This window comes from Nicotiana tomentosiformis, chromosome 11 (assembly GCF_000390325.3).
Source record: "Nicotiana tomentosiformis chromosome 11, ASM39032v3, whole genome shotgun sequence".
In the NCBI taxonomy this organism is placed as follows: domain Eukaryota; kingdom Viridiplantae; phylum Streptophyta; class Magnoliopsida; order Solanales; family Solanaceae; genus Nicotiana; species Nicotiana tomentosiformis.
In genome coordinates this window covers 103002635-103017193 of record NC_090822.1, presented here as the reverse complement: position 1 = coordinate 103017193, position 14559 = coordinate 103002635, and the positions used below count along the sequence as shown (strand labels likewise).

Genomic DNA, 14559 nt, shown 5'->3' with positions numbered 1-14559 from the left:
TAGGAATAAGATTTGCGTACACACTACCCTCCCTAAACTCCACGTGGGAATTAAACTGAGTTGTTGTTGTTGTAACTTCTGTAATTAAAAATAGTTACTGTCCTAGAATTTCAAGGAGCTTCATTGTAAATTTGAAACTCCAAGACATTGGTTATTTTTTTAAAAAACATGACCAAAAAGTGGCAAGTGAACCCTATTTCTACAACACGTTTTAGTCAAACATTTCTATTCTCTTTTTAGGTGGAATCTAAGAAATGAGATATTGCATGGAATCTTCCCTATGAGTTTGTATTCTTATACTATGTTTAATGTTAGATAGGTAGGCCATCAATTCATGTGACAATAACACAATTTGTTGAGAGGGAAATTCATTAATAGGCTTCTCGTTGTGGTTGTCTACATCCATGCCCTGGTTAACACAAGAAGTTCGAGCTTAACACAAGATCAAAGTAAAACAAGCTGTCAGCTCCTTGTCTTTATGTTTGCAGTGAAAATAGCTTAGAGCAAATGTAACTTATAAATACGCACACATGATCCAATATTGCTAATATCTTCATCAATTGTTGACATCTACGATCTAACACATCATAGACCTATAATTATTTGAGATGCATATCCTATAATAGGATTTGGAAATTGCACTTTCCGCATTGACTATCTCTCAAAGGAAAAATACAAGTGCAACGTTTCAAATGGTGGCAGTTAATTGATGGAAAAGAACTGATTTTTAACACCAACCAAATAAACGCATTTAAACCCCAAAAAGAAAAGCAATGTGTTGAGCAAGTGACCGCATAGGCCATATGTCTGCAGGCTGTGTTTTCTGCATCTAACCAATTATTAGCTTCAGAACATCAAGAAATCTCAAAGTGAAAAAACACAAATAATGTTCCAAAAAATCTCTTTTATGCTTGAGCTTCCATAGGAATGATGGCGCAGAAGCCACCATTTATTCCTTCTTGCCAATGCCATGGGACATATTGTAGATCCCCCTGCCCTGAAACGTCATCCGAGAACTAATTACAGTTGATGCTTATAAACAAAGAAAAGACTCAACCATTTAATCTGACAGAAACTCACGATCATGAAGGTTAATGTGGCTGCCAAAGCAAGTGGAATCGCAACTGAGGTAATCTTGTCTACGGGGCCTTTCAAGTGTGTATACTTATGAACACTCTGGAAATACTTTTGCTTCTCAACAAGCTTTTCGCGGGGATAGAAGGGTGTTTCTGACATCCTGCGTCATTCAGTAACTTTAAATGTAAAAGCGCGTGACAAATAAAATACCATGGGTCTTTAATTAGGGCGGCTAATAAACATAGAAGAAGTTTTTCAGCATGCATCTTTTCTCTTTGTAACAGGCACAACCTGTCACTTCCTATTCTTATTTTACCATTCAAAGACAATTGTTTGATCTTTCATCACGTTTATGGCACACAAAGAGGGAAGTGAAAAAGCGAGGTTTTCCTCTAACTCAAGAAAGATGTCAATCAGACAAATAGTTGCGAAAGAAGGTCAAGATTCAAGACTATGACAAATCAATCAGAAAGTAGAAAATGAACCACATTCCAATTGTTTTGAAGTACTAGTAAAAGACCTTTCAATTTAAATGTGCTAATAGAGATATCAACCAAATAAATTTCAACAGTACAACTGAGAAGCAATGATAGTCAGACCCTTCTTTTTTCCCTTTTTTCTTTTATGGGTAAAAGATCTTGTATTAAGAAACATTACAAAAGAGATGATTGCCTTGTACAGGACGTAAGATAAAGAGACCATCCAAAAGGCAGAAGAGAAAAAAAAAAACATACACAGAAGAGAGGATACCCATGAGTTCACACAAAGATACACTGACTTGAGTGCAATATGCACATATATTTAGGCCCTATATATTTCCACAACTATGAGCTCAAGATTTTTCCATCCTTTCATCATATAGGTTTATGCATCCACAGAGAAAGAAAGATATAATAGCAAAAATGCATACATCCTGCATTTTGAAACATGTCTCAAGAATATCCATATATTTAGGCCCTATATATTTCCACAACTATGAGCTCAAGATTTTTCCATCCTTTCATCATATAGGTTTATGCATCCACAGAGAAAGAAAGATATAATAGCAAAAATGCATACATCCTGCATTTTGAAACATGTCTCAAGAATATCCAGTATACCAACATTATTTACGAAGCTTGCTGATCACATTCAGTCCTACAATTAGTTTAAGCCTAATAAATATCTGATAGGAATAGAGTGGTCGGAAAGAAGTCTGACGGGCACAGGAACTACAAGCATTATGAACGCACTACCTGCCAAACTATTATCTCTAGTTGCAAGTCTCACACTACTGTCAGATTTATATTAATTCAACAGAGAAGTTCAACTCATAACCATTTAAAGGAAAAAAAGTTCTTGACTAAATAACACACAAGGCTTGTCTTTGGAATCTATAATCACAACTAACTTACACCTTCTCAAGCAATGGACTCCAATTGACTCAGTCATTAATATGAAAAGTATTGCAGCAATTGACATCCCCCAACAACATATATTGATTGCATGGCATACTTGAACCAGAAAAAAAAAATCCAAAGGTCAGTGGGAGCTGCCATCGACAGCCAAGCATATATCATAATCATACTTAACAGATGCGAAGTTCGAGGTCTATGTCCAAAATCTCTACTCCGTGATCGGATTAGCTCCACTAACATGTGTTTTTTTTCCCCTTTTTTTTTTTTGGGGGGGGGGGGGGGGGGGGATACTGCAAATTGTTGAATCGTGTGACTGTCTCATCTAAAAGCTTAACTAATTAGAGAGAGCACACTTTAATTGCTTAATTATATTAAGTCTTCAACATGTCCCCTAAGGTATGAACTAATTCTTTCTCACGGGCCAAACACGTGGAAATATTTTTCGTTTTCATTGATAGCGGTGAGATTTGAACTCAAGATCTCTTGTTTCGCTGATACCATGTTGAGTTGTGTGATATTTTATCTAGTAGCTCAAGCTATTAAAGCAAGCAAAAAAATTTAATTCCTTAATTATATTATATCTTCAACACAAATCACTTGACTAATAGAAAAAGACATGTTCCATTGGTTTGAGCAGCTTAGCTAGCCAATGTGACATTCCAAGGTCATGGATTCCCTGACAAACTTAACCGGGGAACCTTTTTTTTTCCATCCTCATTTTATTTGGATAAGCATTTCTTTTATCCTCATTGTTAACACAGAACTCATCTGCCCTTCCAGGGTAGGGGCCCTTCCAGGGTAGGGGTAAGGCTGCGTACATCCCACCCTCCCCAGACCCCACTTGGGGGATTACACTGGCTCCCCAGACCCCACTTGTGGGATTACACTGGCTCCCCAAACCCCACTTGTGGGATTACACTGGGTGGTTGTTGTTGTTGTTGTTAACACAGAACTCAAGACAGTCCTGCGGCATGCCAGTAATACCCACCAATTACAAAATCAACTAAAAACCCAATCTAAAAGTAGCAAACTCTGTTAACACAAAACCCAAATAACACAAAAAACACTAGCTCATTTCTTCCTGTCTGCCTAAGTCTTGATGGACAGAGTTATCTGGTACTTGTGGGAGATAGTAAGTATGGGTGGAATAGTCGAGGTGACAAAAAAAATAAAATCAAATTATCCGGACACCACCCTTATCAAATAAATAAATAAATTAAAGTAGAAAACTACAGGATTCACCAATCAAATAAAAATCAATGTAGAAAACTACAGGATCCACCAATCAAATCAAATTCAAATAGATCAAAATCATACACATCCATCAACCAAAACAGCTAAAAAGACAAATCAATTCAAATAGATCAAATCATGCACACCCATAAATCAAAACAGCTACACACAGACAAAAAGAATAAAACAAGATCTAATCAGTTAACCACCAATTCAAATATCAGAAAAATAATAAAGTTTAAATCAAAGAACAATAAAGGATCAAATGTATATCAGAAGAATAATCTAGTAAAATAGGTGAAAGGAGATTCAGAAACCCTAGGATATAACGACTTGAACTTACTTGGGAAGCGAGAGCGAAAACGATGAAAAGCAACGAGCAGAGAAGAGAGAAGGCGTACTTTGAAAAAATACCCAATGGGGGATCAATTTGTTGAGTTGAGGGGCTATGGAGTTTACGGTGAAAATGTTAGGGTACGCTGCGGTTACTTCCTTCCTATTTTACTGCCACTCATTTCTACTTTGTTTGACAATACTCTCTTAGTTTTGTTTTACTAGAATAAAAACGATAAAAAAATATTCACACACTACACGTTATCAACTTTAGTGATTTGATTAAGTGAGAAAATATATAAATTAATCATGATTAAGTAAAACAAGTTTATATACAAACACATGTTATGCTCTTATTGTTTGGTATAAACACACCAAGTGGGCAATTTTTTACGGATAAAAAATAAGTTGGATCATTACATGTATTTTAAAATGTCATAAATGGCCTCAATTACTATAAATTACAAGTTTTTCCTTTACTTTTTTCTTTTGATTGTTAAAATATAAGGCGAGGCGTAAGTTTTGATGCGTGGGTAAAGCCGCATGAATATCTATAATTTTAAATATTTTGTAAATTAATAAAAATAAATATATAAATAATAAAAAATAAAACTTATTAAAATTATATAAAGTTCAATAAATTAAAAAATTAGTAGGATAATGTATATATCCATATAACATGCTAACATGTATCCGAACATTGCAAAAGATTTTTTTCTCTTACTTGCAAAATAAAGATGTAAAAATATATTGCACCTATAACATAGTCACTAAGAGTGATAAAAATAATACTCCAGTTCCTAATAATTCTAAAAAATGATAATAATATAAGTTTCGTTTGAAAATCTAAAATTAGAGAACAAATCACTAATACTCACTATAATACAAGTTTTTTTTTTTTTTTAGAATAATATTAAACTAGAGAGATACCAAAAGAAATTCTAATACCAAAAATTAACTTGACAAGAAAATAAAACATAAGTTGCAATTGTAAGCGTGGAAGTAGAGCAAGCGTTGGCGGATAGATCTCTTATTTTGTAGTTTGTACTTCCTAAACGAAAGGTCAAAGAGTATTTGTTACTCGATAAACAACAAAGAAAAAGAATTATGAAATTACGATAAATAATTAGAAAAGGCTTTTGACTTTTGATATTTTTTAATTTGAAAATTTACTAGTATGAGTTAATTTTTGAGTACTTAAGTATTAAAAAGGATTTATTTTTTGCTCAAACCCAAAACATGGGTAACTTTCCGCGATACTTATGCCATACCAATACGCCTCGATGCATTTTAAAAATGCCTGGTCTCCATGCTCGCCCGGAAATTGCCTTTTGACGCACTACTCAAAACCTCATTTTTCATCATTGAATTTTTTTTAATATAACTTTAGATTCTAAATATACTTTGATCCATTTTATTGTTGCTAGTATTTAAATTTTACCTTAACTAGTCAATATTGTGTGCATCATTGCATCTATTTTCATGTCATTCTTACATATACAAAGGTCTAATTATCTTTTATCTATTTCGTATTAATTGTTTAATAACAAAAAAAGTTATAATTTCGAATATTAGTGTAATTTATAAGAGATATGATAATTCAAGAATTTTAAAAAACACATAAAAAAATGTTAGCTCAACATTCTTTAGACTCAACATAATAAAAACGAAAGCTTGGGGAAATGAAAATAGAAAATAAAATATTGAAGAGAGAAGTGGGTAATGCAAAGACTTTTGAGTTACCGTCTACGTCTATATCTATATCATCATCATCATCATACTATATTATAAGTACGAATACTTTTAGCTGAAGTTATTTAACTGAAATAACCTTCAAAAACTAGATGACTTTTATACCCTTTAAGCAAATACTATACCAATAATATTTTTGGACAAATCTACATACATCTCTTTTCATTACTATCGTTGTTATTGCACTCATTTAAGTAACATAAATTTTCACATGAAGTTTGGTTAATTTAAATCTAAAAGCAAATAAAAAGGCAATTATATATAATTATGGTATTAATCAAGGTGATGTGGCATCACTAACTGTTAAAAGCCACCGTTAATTCCTATTAAAATCTCAAAAGACACTTAAGTAATGGATGGTCGTTATGGATAAAACCATTTTTATTTTTCAACTAAGTAATAATCGTGTCTTTTAACTTGGAAGCTCAAAAGCTTCGGCAATTTGCCTTATCATTTAAATATATAAAAAAATCGAGAGGCAAGTAACTCTATGCTTTAAGTAGAGGAAAAATAAGATGGGTTGGAGCCTCAGAGAAATGGGAGTGGAAGACGTAAAAAGGGACGGTGAGAAGAAGATTAGGTTAATCAAAAAGTAAAATTATGGAATGTTTTAAATTTTTTAAAGATTTGCAAGTGTCCATGATCGTTACAATTTGACAAGATTGATTCTATAATCATCTTTTAGACAGGTTAGAAACTGGACGTTTTAATTTGTGTCTTAATATTATCCCATCTAATCTTTTCTCATCCTTAGTAGCCAGATTAAAAAAGCAAAAGAGTTCCTTTTAACTAATTATTTATCTATCATTTTACTTTTTTTAAATTTTTATTCATTTATTTAAGATGTAATCATTATTTTTGCCTTACTTTCTTTTATTTAATTTGGTGTGCAAATAATTGTTTTATCACTCTTTGTTTTCTTTTCTTCTTAGGGTGTAACAATAATTTATTTTTCATACCGTGAAGCGTGAATTAACATTTTGCATACAAGAGTTCGATCATCTAAATAGTATATATTCTCTCACTCGAATTATATGTATTTTCACGCACATTATATAACAAATTTGATTTAAATTTTATTTTCTAAGGTTTCTAGAATATTTTAGTCATTTTGAATGAGAGAATTTGACCATAATCTAAATAACATATATTCTCTCAACAAAATGATCTTTACCTTTTTATATGTACTTTCACTTATTTTATATAACTAATTTGATTTAAATTTCATCATTTCAGACTCTTAGGACATTTCAATCATTTTGAATGCGAGAATTTAATCATCTAAGTAGCATATATACTCTCACTCGAATGAGCTTTAACTTTTTATATGTACTTTCACTTATGTTATATAAGAAGAAAGTGGATAAAATCATCAATTAAACTAATACAATTAAAATAGCATAGAAAGTCACCCACACAATCTCCTCACCCTACACTTTAAAATTTTGCATTGTCCCCAATGCACGACATAAATAATAAGCGGGTAAAAGAACTCCCTGGTAGGCCAAAGACCGAAGCACTAGCAGCTAGGGGTGGGCATAATACCGGCCGAACCGAAAAAATCAGTCGAACCGTGAATTTTGGTTTTTCGATTTCGGTTTAATTGGTTATTCGGTCGGTACACGATTTTTAAATTATTAAATTTCGGTTTGTCGGTGCGGTTTACGGTTTTGGTGTTTCGGTTTTTGATTAAACCAAAAAATTAAAATCTTGGATATTAGTTGAGAAAAATAGGTTTGAACATATGGGCTCTTTTGAGAGTCCAAAACTTATTACCCATCTGAAGGTTGAATCCCAATAGTCCAATACCCATTTGAAGCCTACCCAATTTATCCAAACCTAATTACCTAAGACTTAGTCTTACTGATAAATTCCCATTTCCCAAACCTAAATCAAAAAATAGATTTAGGGTTCCTATGTGCGACTGCTGCCTTCTTCCTCAGCTCTGTGCGACTGCTGCCTTATTCCTCAGCTCGTTGCTCATCCTTCTTTCTCAGATTAGTGCGACTTCTTCTAAGTTCTGAGTTCTGAGTTCCTTTTCTCTGTTCCTTAGCTCATTCGATTTTGGTGAAAATTTTTTGTGTAACGACCCAACCGGTCGTTTTGACTGTTAGAATCTCGTTCCCCTAAATATGTCTTCTCGTATGTACTTTTACTAATTTATGACTAGCGGGGATGGTTGGTTCGGAATTTGGAAGTGATCGGGTTGAAATCGGAACAATTGGTTCCTTAGTTTGGCTTTAAAAGGGCAAGTTTGACTTCGGTCAACATTTTGAGAAGAACGACCCCAGAATCAGGATTTGAAGGTTCCAACAGGTTCGTATGATGATTTTGGACTTAGGCGTATGTCCGAATCGAGTTTTGGATAACCGGGAGCGTTTCGGCGCCTATTGTGGAAGTTGACATTTTTTGGAAGAATTTCATAAATTTGGGTTGAAGTACATTTCAATATTATCGATGTCCGTTTGGGATTTCGAGTCTGGAAATAGCTTCATATAATGATTCTGGTATTGGGAACGCGTACAGAAGTGGATTCGGAGGTCCGTAGATCATTTTGGAGTCATTTGGCGAAAGTTGGAAATTTGGGATAATTTTTGGAAGTTTGACCAGGGAGTTGACTTTTTGATAGCGGGGTCGGAATCCGATTCCGGAAGTTGGAGTAGGTCCGTAATGTCAATTATGACTTGTGTGCAAAATTTGAAGACAATTAGATGTGATTTGATAGGTTTCGGCATCGATTTTAGAAGTTAAAGTTTCAAAGTTCGTTAAGTTTGAATTGGGGTGCAATTCATGATTTCAATGTTGTTTGATGTGATATGAGGTCTCGAGCAAGTTTGTATTATGTTATGGGACTGGTTGGTATGATTGGTCGGGGTCTCGGAGACCTCGGGTGTGTTTCGGGGTGGTTTCGGATCATTTCGGGCTGGTTTGGAACTGATGTTGCTGGTGTCTGGTTTGCTTCTTCGCGAATGCGAAGGGAGTCCTGCGTTCGCGAAGAGGAATTTGAGGGGCTATTAGTTTGGCCTTTGCGAACGCGAAGCAGTGGACGTGAACGCGAAGAAAGAGCTGGGCAAGCCTTCGCGAACGCGAAGAAGAAAGGAAGAGATGGGTCCGAGGTCGTTGGCCTTCGCGAACGCGAAGTATGGAACGCGAACGCGAGGCAAGAACTGGTCAAGCTTACGCGAACGCGACGCATTGGTCGCGAACGAGAAGAAGGAAGGGAGCTGGGCCTGGAAGTGCTTAGCCTTCGCGAACGCGAAGAGGAATTTTGGGGCAGAGCCTTTTGGCCTTCGCGAACACGAGGCTTGAGTCGCGAACATGAAGAAGGGCGGACCTGGGCTGGGCAGAACGTTTTTAAATCAAGTTTTAAGTTCATTTCACCCATTTTTCACACGGCTTGGGTGATTTTTGGAGCTTTTGAAGAGGGGATTACACCATCAATCATGTGGTAAGTGATTCCTACTAGTTGTGAGTTAAATATAAGGTTTATACATAGATTTAGACATGAAAATTTGTAAAAATTTGGAGTTTTGAAAAAAAATCTAAAAATTGATATTTTTTATTTTTCACCACGAAAATGGTTATGGAATTGGGTAGAAATTATATATTTGTGTTCTTGAGATTATGAATAACATTTTCATCCGAAAATTTTCGAAATTCGGGCACGTGAGCCTGGGGTTAAATTTAGGAATTTTACCATTTTGGATAGAGTAATTTATTTAATAGATAAATTTCGAATTATTGAACGTGTATTAATTATATTATATAACTTTTGGATAGTTCGGATTTTTTGGCATTGAATTGAGAATTTAACGCGTCGTGGTGATCGGAAAGCGGACTTTGAGACAAGGTAAGTCTCTTGTCTAATCTTGTGAGGGAAAAATTACCTCATAAGTAATTAAATTAATAATTGTTGCTAATTGTGGGGGGGCTACGTACGCACGAGGTGATGAGAGTCCGTGTGTAGCTACTATTAATACTAAAGTCCGGGTAGTTTAGGACACAAAGCATAAATTACTTGTGCAAATTATATTCTTTGTTCAATTAATATATATATACATACATACATACATACATATATATATATATATATATATATATATATATATATATGTGAATTGTTAGATAAATATATATTGAAAGATCAAAATCTCATATGATTAAATTTTCTGTTTAAATTAATTAATTGTTAAAAGAAATTGTTCATCCTCCTGAATTTATCTTATAATGAATATACTCTCCTTCCGGAGGTACATAAGAAAATGTCCTCTTTTCTTGTGGAGCGGGCCAAATCCCTCAGCAGGATAGATACATCTATGGATCGTGACGCACGTCCCTCGGCAGTGTACACGACATTCTGGATCGGGTTGTATGACCTCGGCAGAAATTGTGCCTAATAATAATAATTATACGATACTTTGCTATTTTAATTGCAGCTTGTGAGTTATGTAATTGGTATGATTGGACGGGGTCCCGGGGGCCTCGGGTGTATTTCGGGACGGTTTCGGATCATTTTGAGATATTTTGGAACTGATGTTGCTGGTGTCTGATTTCCTTCTTCGCGAATGCGAAGGGAGTCTTGCGTTCGCGAAGAGGAATTTGAGGGGCTGTTGGTTTGGCCTTCGCGAATGCGAAGCAGTGGACGCGAACGCGAATGCGAAGAAGGAGCTGGGAAAGCCTTCGTGAACGCGGCTAAGGCAACGCGAACGCGAGGAAAAACGGAAGAGATGGGTCTGAGGTCGTTGGCCTTCACGAATGCGAAGTGTGGAACGCGAACGCGAGGCAAGAACTGGTCAAGCTTATGCGAACACGACGCATTGGTCCCGAACGCGAAGAAGGAAGGGAGCTGAGCCTGGAAGTGCTTAGCCTTCGCGAACATGAGGCATTAGTCGCGAACGCTAAGAGGAATTTTGGGGCAGAGCCTGTTGGCCTTCGCGAATGTGAGGCTTGGGTCGCGAACGCGAAGAAGGGCGGACTTGGGCTGGGCAGAACGTTTTTAAAGCGAGGTTTAATTTTATTTCACCCATTTTTCACACGGCTTGGGTGATTTTTGGAGCTTTTGAAGAGAGGATTTCACCATCAATCATGAGGTAAGTGATTCCTACTAGTTGAGAGTTAAATACAAGGTTTATACATGGATTTAGATATAAAAATTTGTAGAAATTTGAAGTTTTGAAGAAAAACCTAGAAGTTGGTATTTTTGATTTTTCACCACGAAAATGGTTATGGAATTGGGTAGAAATTATATATTTGAGTTCTTGAGATTATGGGTAACGTTTTCATCCGAAAATTTTCGGAATCCGGACACGTGGGCCTGAGGTGAATTTTAAAATTTTTACTATTTTGGATAGAGTAATTTATTTAATAGATAAATTTCGAATTATTGAATGTGTATTAATTATTTTATATAAGTTTTGGTTAGTTCGGATTTTTCGGCATTGAATTGAGAATTTAACGCGTCGTGGTGATCGGAAAGTGGATTTTGAGATAAGGTAAGTCTCTTGTCTAATCTTGTGAGGGAAAAATTACCCCATAAGTAATTAAATTAATGATTGTTGATACTTGTGGGGAGGGAGGGGGCATACGTATGCACGAGGTGACGAGAGTCCGTGCGTAGCTACTATTAATACTAAAGTCCGGGTAGTTTAAGACACAAAGCATGAATTACTTGTGCAAATTATATTCTTTATTTAATTAATATTATTTGATATATATATATATATATATATATATATATATATATATATATATATATATATATATATATATATTGTGAATTGTTAGGTAAATATATATTAAAAGATGAAAATCTCATATGCTTAAATTTTCTGTGTAACTTAATTAATTATTAAAAGAAATTGTTCATCCTCCCGAATTTATCTTATAATGAATATACTCTCCTTCCGGAGGTACATAAGAAAATGTCCTCCTTTTTTGTGGAGCGGACCGAATGCCTGGGCAGGATAGATGCATCTATGGATCGTACCGCACGTCCCTCGGCAGTGTGAACGACACTCTGGATCGGGCCGTACGACCTCGGCAGAAATCGTGCCTAATAATAATAATTACACGATACTTTTCTATTTTAATTGCAGCTTGTGAATTTAATTAATAGATTGAGAATTGTTGCATCTGAAGGAATTTAATTGATAAGTTTGAAATTATTAGAATTGAAAGAATTAATTATCTCTGCTTGTTAAGGAAATTATGGTTATTCCTGTAAATGAGGCTAATTGATAAATTAGAAATTTATTGGAATTGAAGGAATTTAATTATTTCTGCTGGTTAAAGAAAATCATTGTAAATTCTATAAATCATGTTGATCTAGACATTGCTATTTTATTTCATTTATTATTATTGACTCTTAGTGAGTGTCAAAGTCGGCCATCTCGTCTCTACCTCTTCGAGATTAGGTTTGATACTTACTGGATACATATTATTTTCGTACTCATGCTGCACTTGCTGCACATTTTATTGTGCAGGTACATATATGTCTAGCAGCCTTGTGGGTGCAGAGGTTGGTTAATAATTGTGGGGACATAGGTGAGTTGCATTCTGTATTACGATCCGCAGCCAACAGAGTCTCCTTCAGAGTTATTATATTTTTCTGTCTAATTTGTATTCTGGACAGATGTTGTATTTTATTTTTAATTCCCTAGTAAATGCTTATGCACTTGTGACACCGGTTTTGGGAATGGTTATGAATTGTTTAGAAATTTAGTTGCTAAAAATATTTATCATTTACTCTATGAGTTCTATCTTTATTATTTCATTGAAGAAATTTTGATTTCAAAAATACTAAAAGAGGATTTAATTAACTATATAGTATTGGCTTGCCTGACAGTGGTGTCCGGCGCCATCATGACCTTAATTGGATTTTGGGTCGTGACATCTTGTGTTGATTATTTCGCTAAGTTAAAGTCAGCATGCAACTTTCTTCTATTGATCTCTTTCTATGCTACGTTATTTTGTTAAATAGGAACATGGACTTGACTTTCTGTAATTCTCCGCTAAGTTATTTTGACGTTTCATTAATCTTTGAGCAATTTTCGGTAGCTGTTGTGTTCTGTTTGGACGTGAAATCCCGCTAGTGGATTAATTGTTATTTTGTTCATGTTGCCACTAGAAACAATAGTAGTGGGCTACTCTAAGAGGAATTGAATCCGATAATTAACAACAGAACTCTGTTCCAGTACAACTAGATTGGTGTTTGTTTATTCCAGGATTCTCTAGATTAGCGTAGCTGAAAGCACTCAATCCGTATTAATGCATCCAAACCATATAAGCCAGACTTGATTTAGAACAAAGTTTCTCGCATTATATGACCACTGGAAGTTTATGACCACTGGAAGTAAATCCAAGATATAAAAATCTTGAACTGTTAATAACCGAAAAAATAAACTGGAAATAACCGAACCGAACTTTGAAAAAACCGCACTGAACCGTAAATACTTTGGTTTGATTTGGTTATTAATATTACAAAATCGAAAACCGATAAACCGAACTTTACTTTCATAATAACCGACCGAACCGACTGACGCCCACCCCTACTAGCAGCTCATGGGGTACTCAGACTTTTTCCCGGATTTTTTTTTTTGTGCAAGCACCCCACACTTAGTTCCAACCATCTGGCTTGCGGTTGCATCATTTCAATGGCTTTACTTCCTATGCTCCTAAAAAATAAAAAAAATGACACTACAAAAATCATAATAAAAAAAATAACTTAAAAAACTAAAAATAAAAGAAATCAGTAAAGTTGGGTTACCTCTCAGCAAACGTCTGATTTAACGTCGTGGCACGACGTGAATCACTTTCTGCCTCCACTTTGAACTTATGAATTGGATCCCAAGTTTTGATTATGCTCTATGATCATCCTCTTGGGGTGTAAAGACTTGAAAGCCAAAAATTAAATAATTTCTTATGCACTTTTTGGCTTTAAGCTGAGGAGTATCACCTTGCCTAGGCGACCTCAAAAATTTCAAAATATATGGCTCATCTACCTCTTCCCTTGTCTCCTTTCTACGCTCGTAAGGATCCATTCTCATTTCACCATCCGAACATAATGTAGAGAAGTGTTTGAATGAGGTCCAACACGCTCAAATACATGAGTTTCAAGATTTTCAACCTCCTCAACACCAATCATACTAGAGTCATATAAATTTATATCTTCAATGTCCTTGGCTGACTCTAGTATTACTTCTTCAATATCGGCATCCTCAAATTCTAGTTGGATAGATTGTTGGTGTTCTGCTCTGAACTCCTCAATTATCACCTCAATTTCAGTATCTAATTCATGATCTTCTTGGCTACTATCCCTAATATCGGCTTGTTGAGCATTAAATGCTTCAACCAATTGACTCACTTGTGCCTCCAAGTTGCAAATAGTAGCATCTTGCCTTTATATGTGCAATTGTTTCTCATTATTTTGTTCCATAAGCCATCTTAGCATATCCTTGATATCTTTCAGATCATCATCCCTAAGTTCTTTATTCCTATTAACTTCGCAAGAAAAAGTAGAACCATCATAGTAAGGGGTTGAGGGAGGATATGAAATATAAGCACAATTATGAAAATGACCATCTTGACCACCACACATATCACACACATTCTACACATAAGATTGAGTTGAGGCACATAACTCGCTCTCAAGAATATTTTGATAGTTTTGCGATGGGTGGTTTCCTCCACAATATGCATAAGGCAGACCAAAAGTAGAATTACCAACATCAAAACTCTCATAATTACAAGATGCCATGTATCTCAAATC

The 14559-nt window shown here is 35.1% G+C and overlaps 1 protein-coding gene across 1 annotated transcript; it reads right to left on the bottom strand.

Annotated features, from left to right (window-relative positions):
* Positions 1-531: 531 nt before the first annotated feature.
* LOC104100469 (uncharacterized) lies at positions 532-4208 on the bottom strand. Its single transcript, XM_009607698.4, has 3 exons — positions 4051-4208; positions 1081-1237; positions 532-997 (listed from the first exon to the last, which is right to left on the bottom strand). The coding sequence occupies exons 2-3, from the start codon at positions 1234-1236 to the stop codon at positions 950-952; spliced, it is 204 nt and encodes a 67-aa protein (XP_009605993.1). The 5' UTR covers position 1237; positions 4051-4208; the 3' UTR covers positions 532-949.
* Between the last annotated feature and the right edge of the window lie 10351 nt (positions 4209-14559).

What these genes read in the sequence shown, in the direction of transcription:
- LOC104100469 (XM_009607698.4), bottom strand. Translation starts at nt 1,236, where the DNA reads ATGTCAGAAACACCCTTCTATCCCCGCGAAAAGCTTGTTGAGAAGCAA. An exon ending in CCACATTAACCTTCATGATC is followed by an intron (nt 998 to 1,080) that starts GTGAGTTTCTGT and finishes ATGACGTTTCAG; the next exon opens with GGCAGGGGGATCTACAATAT.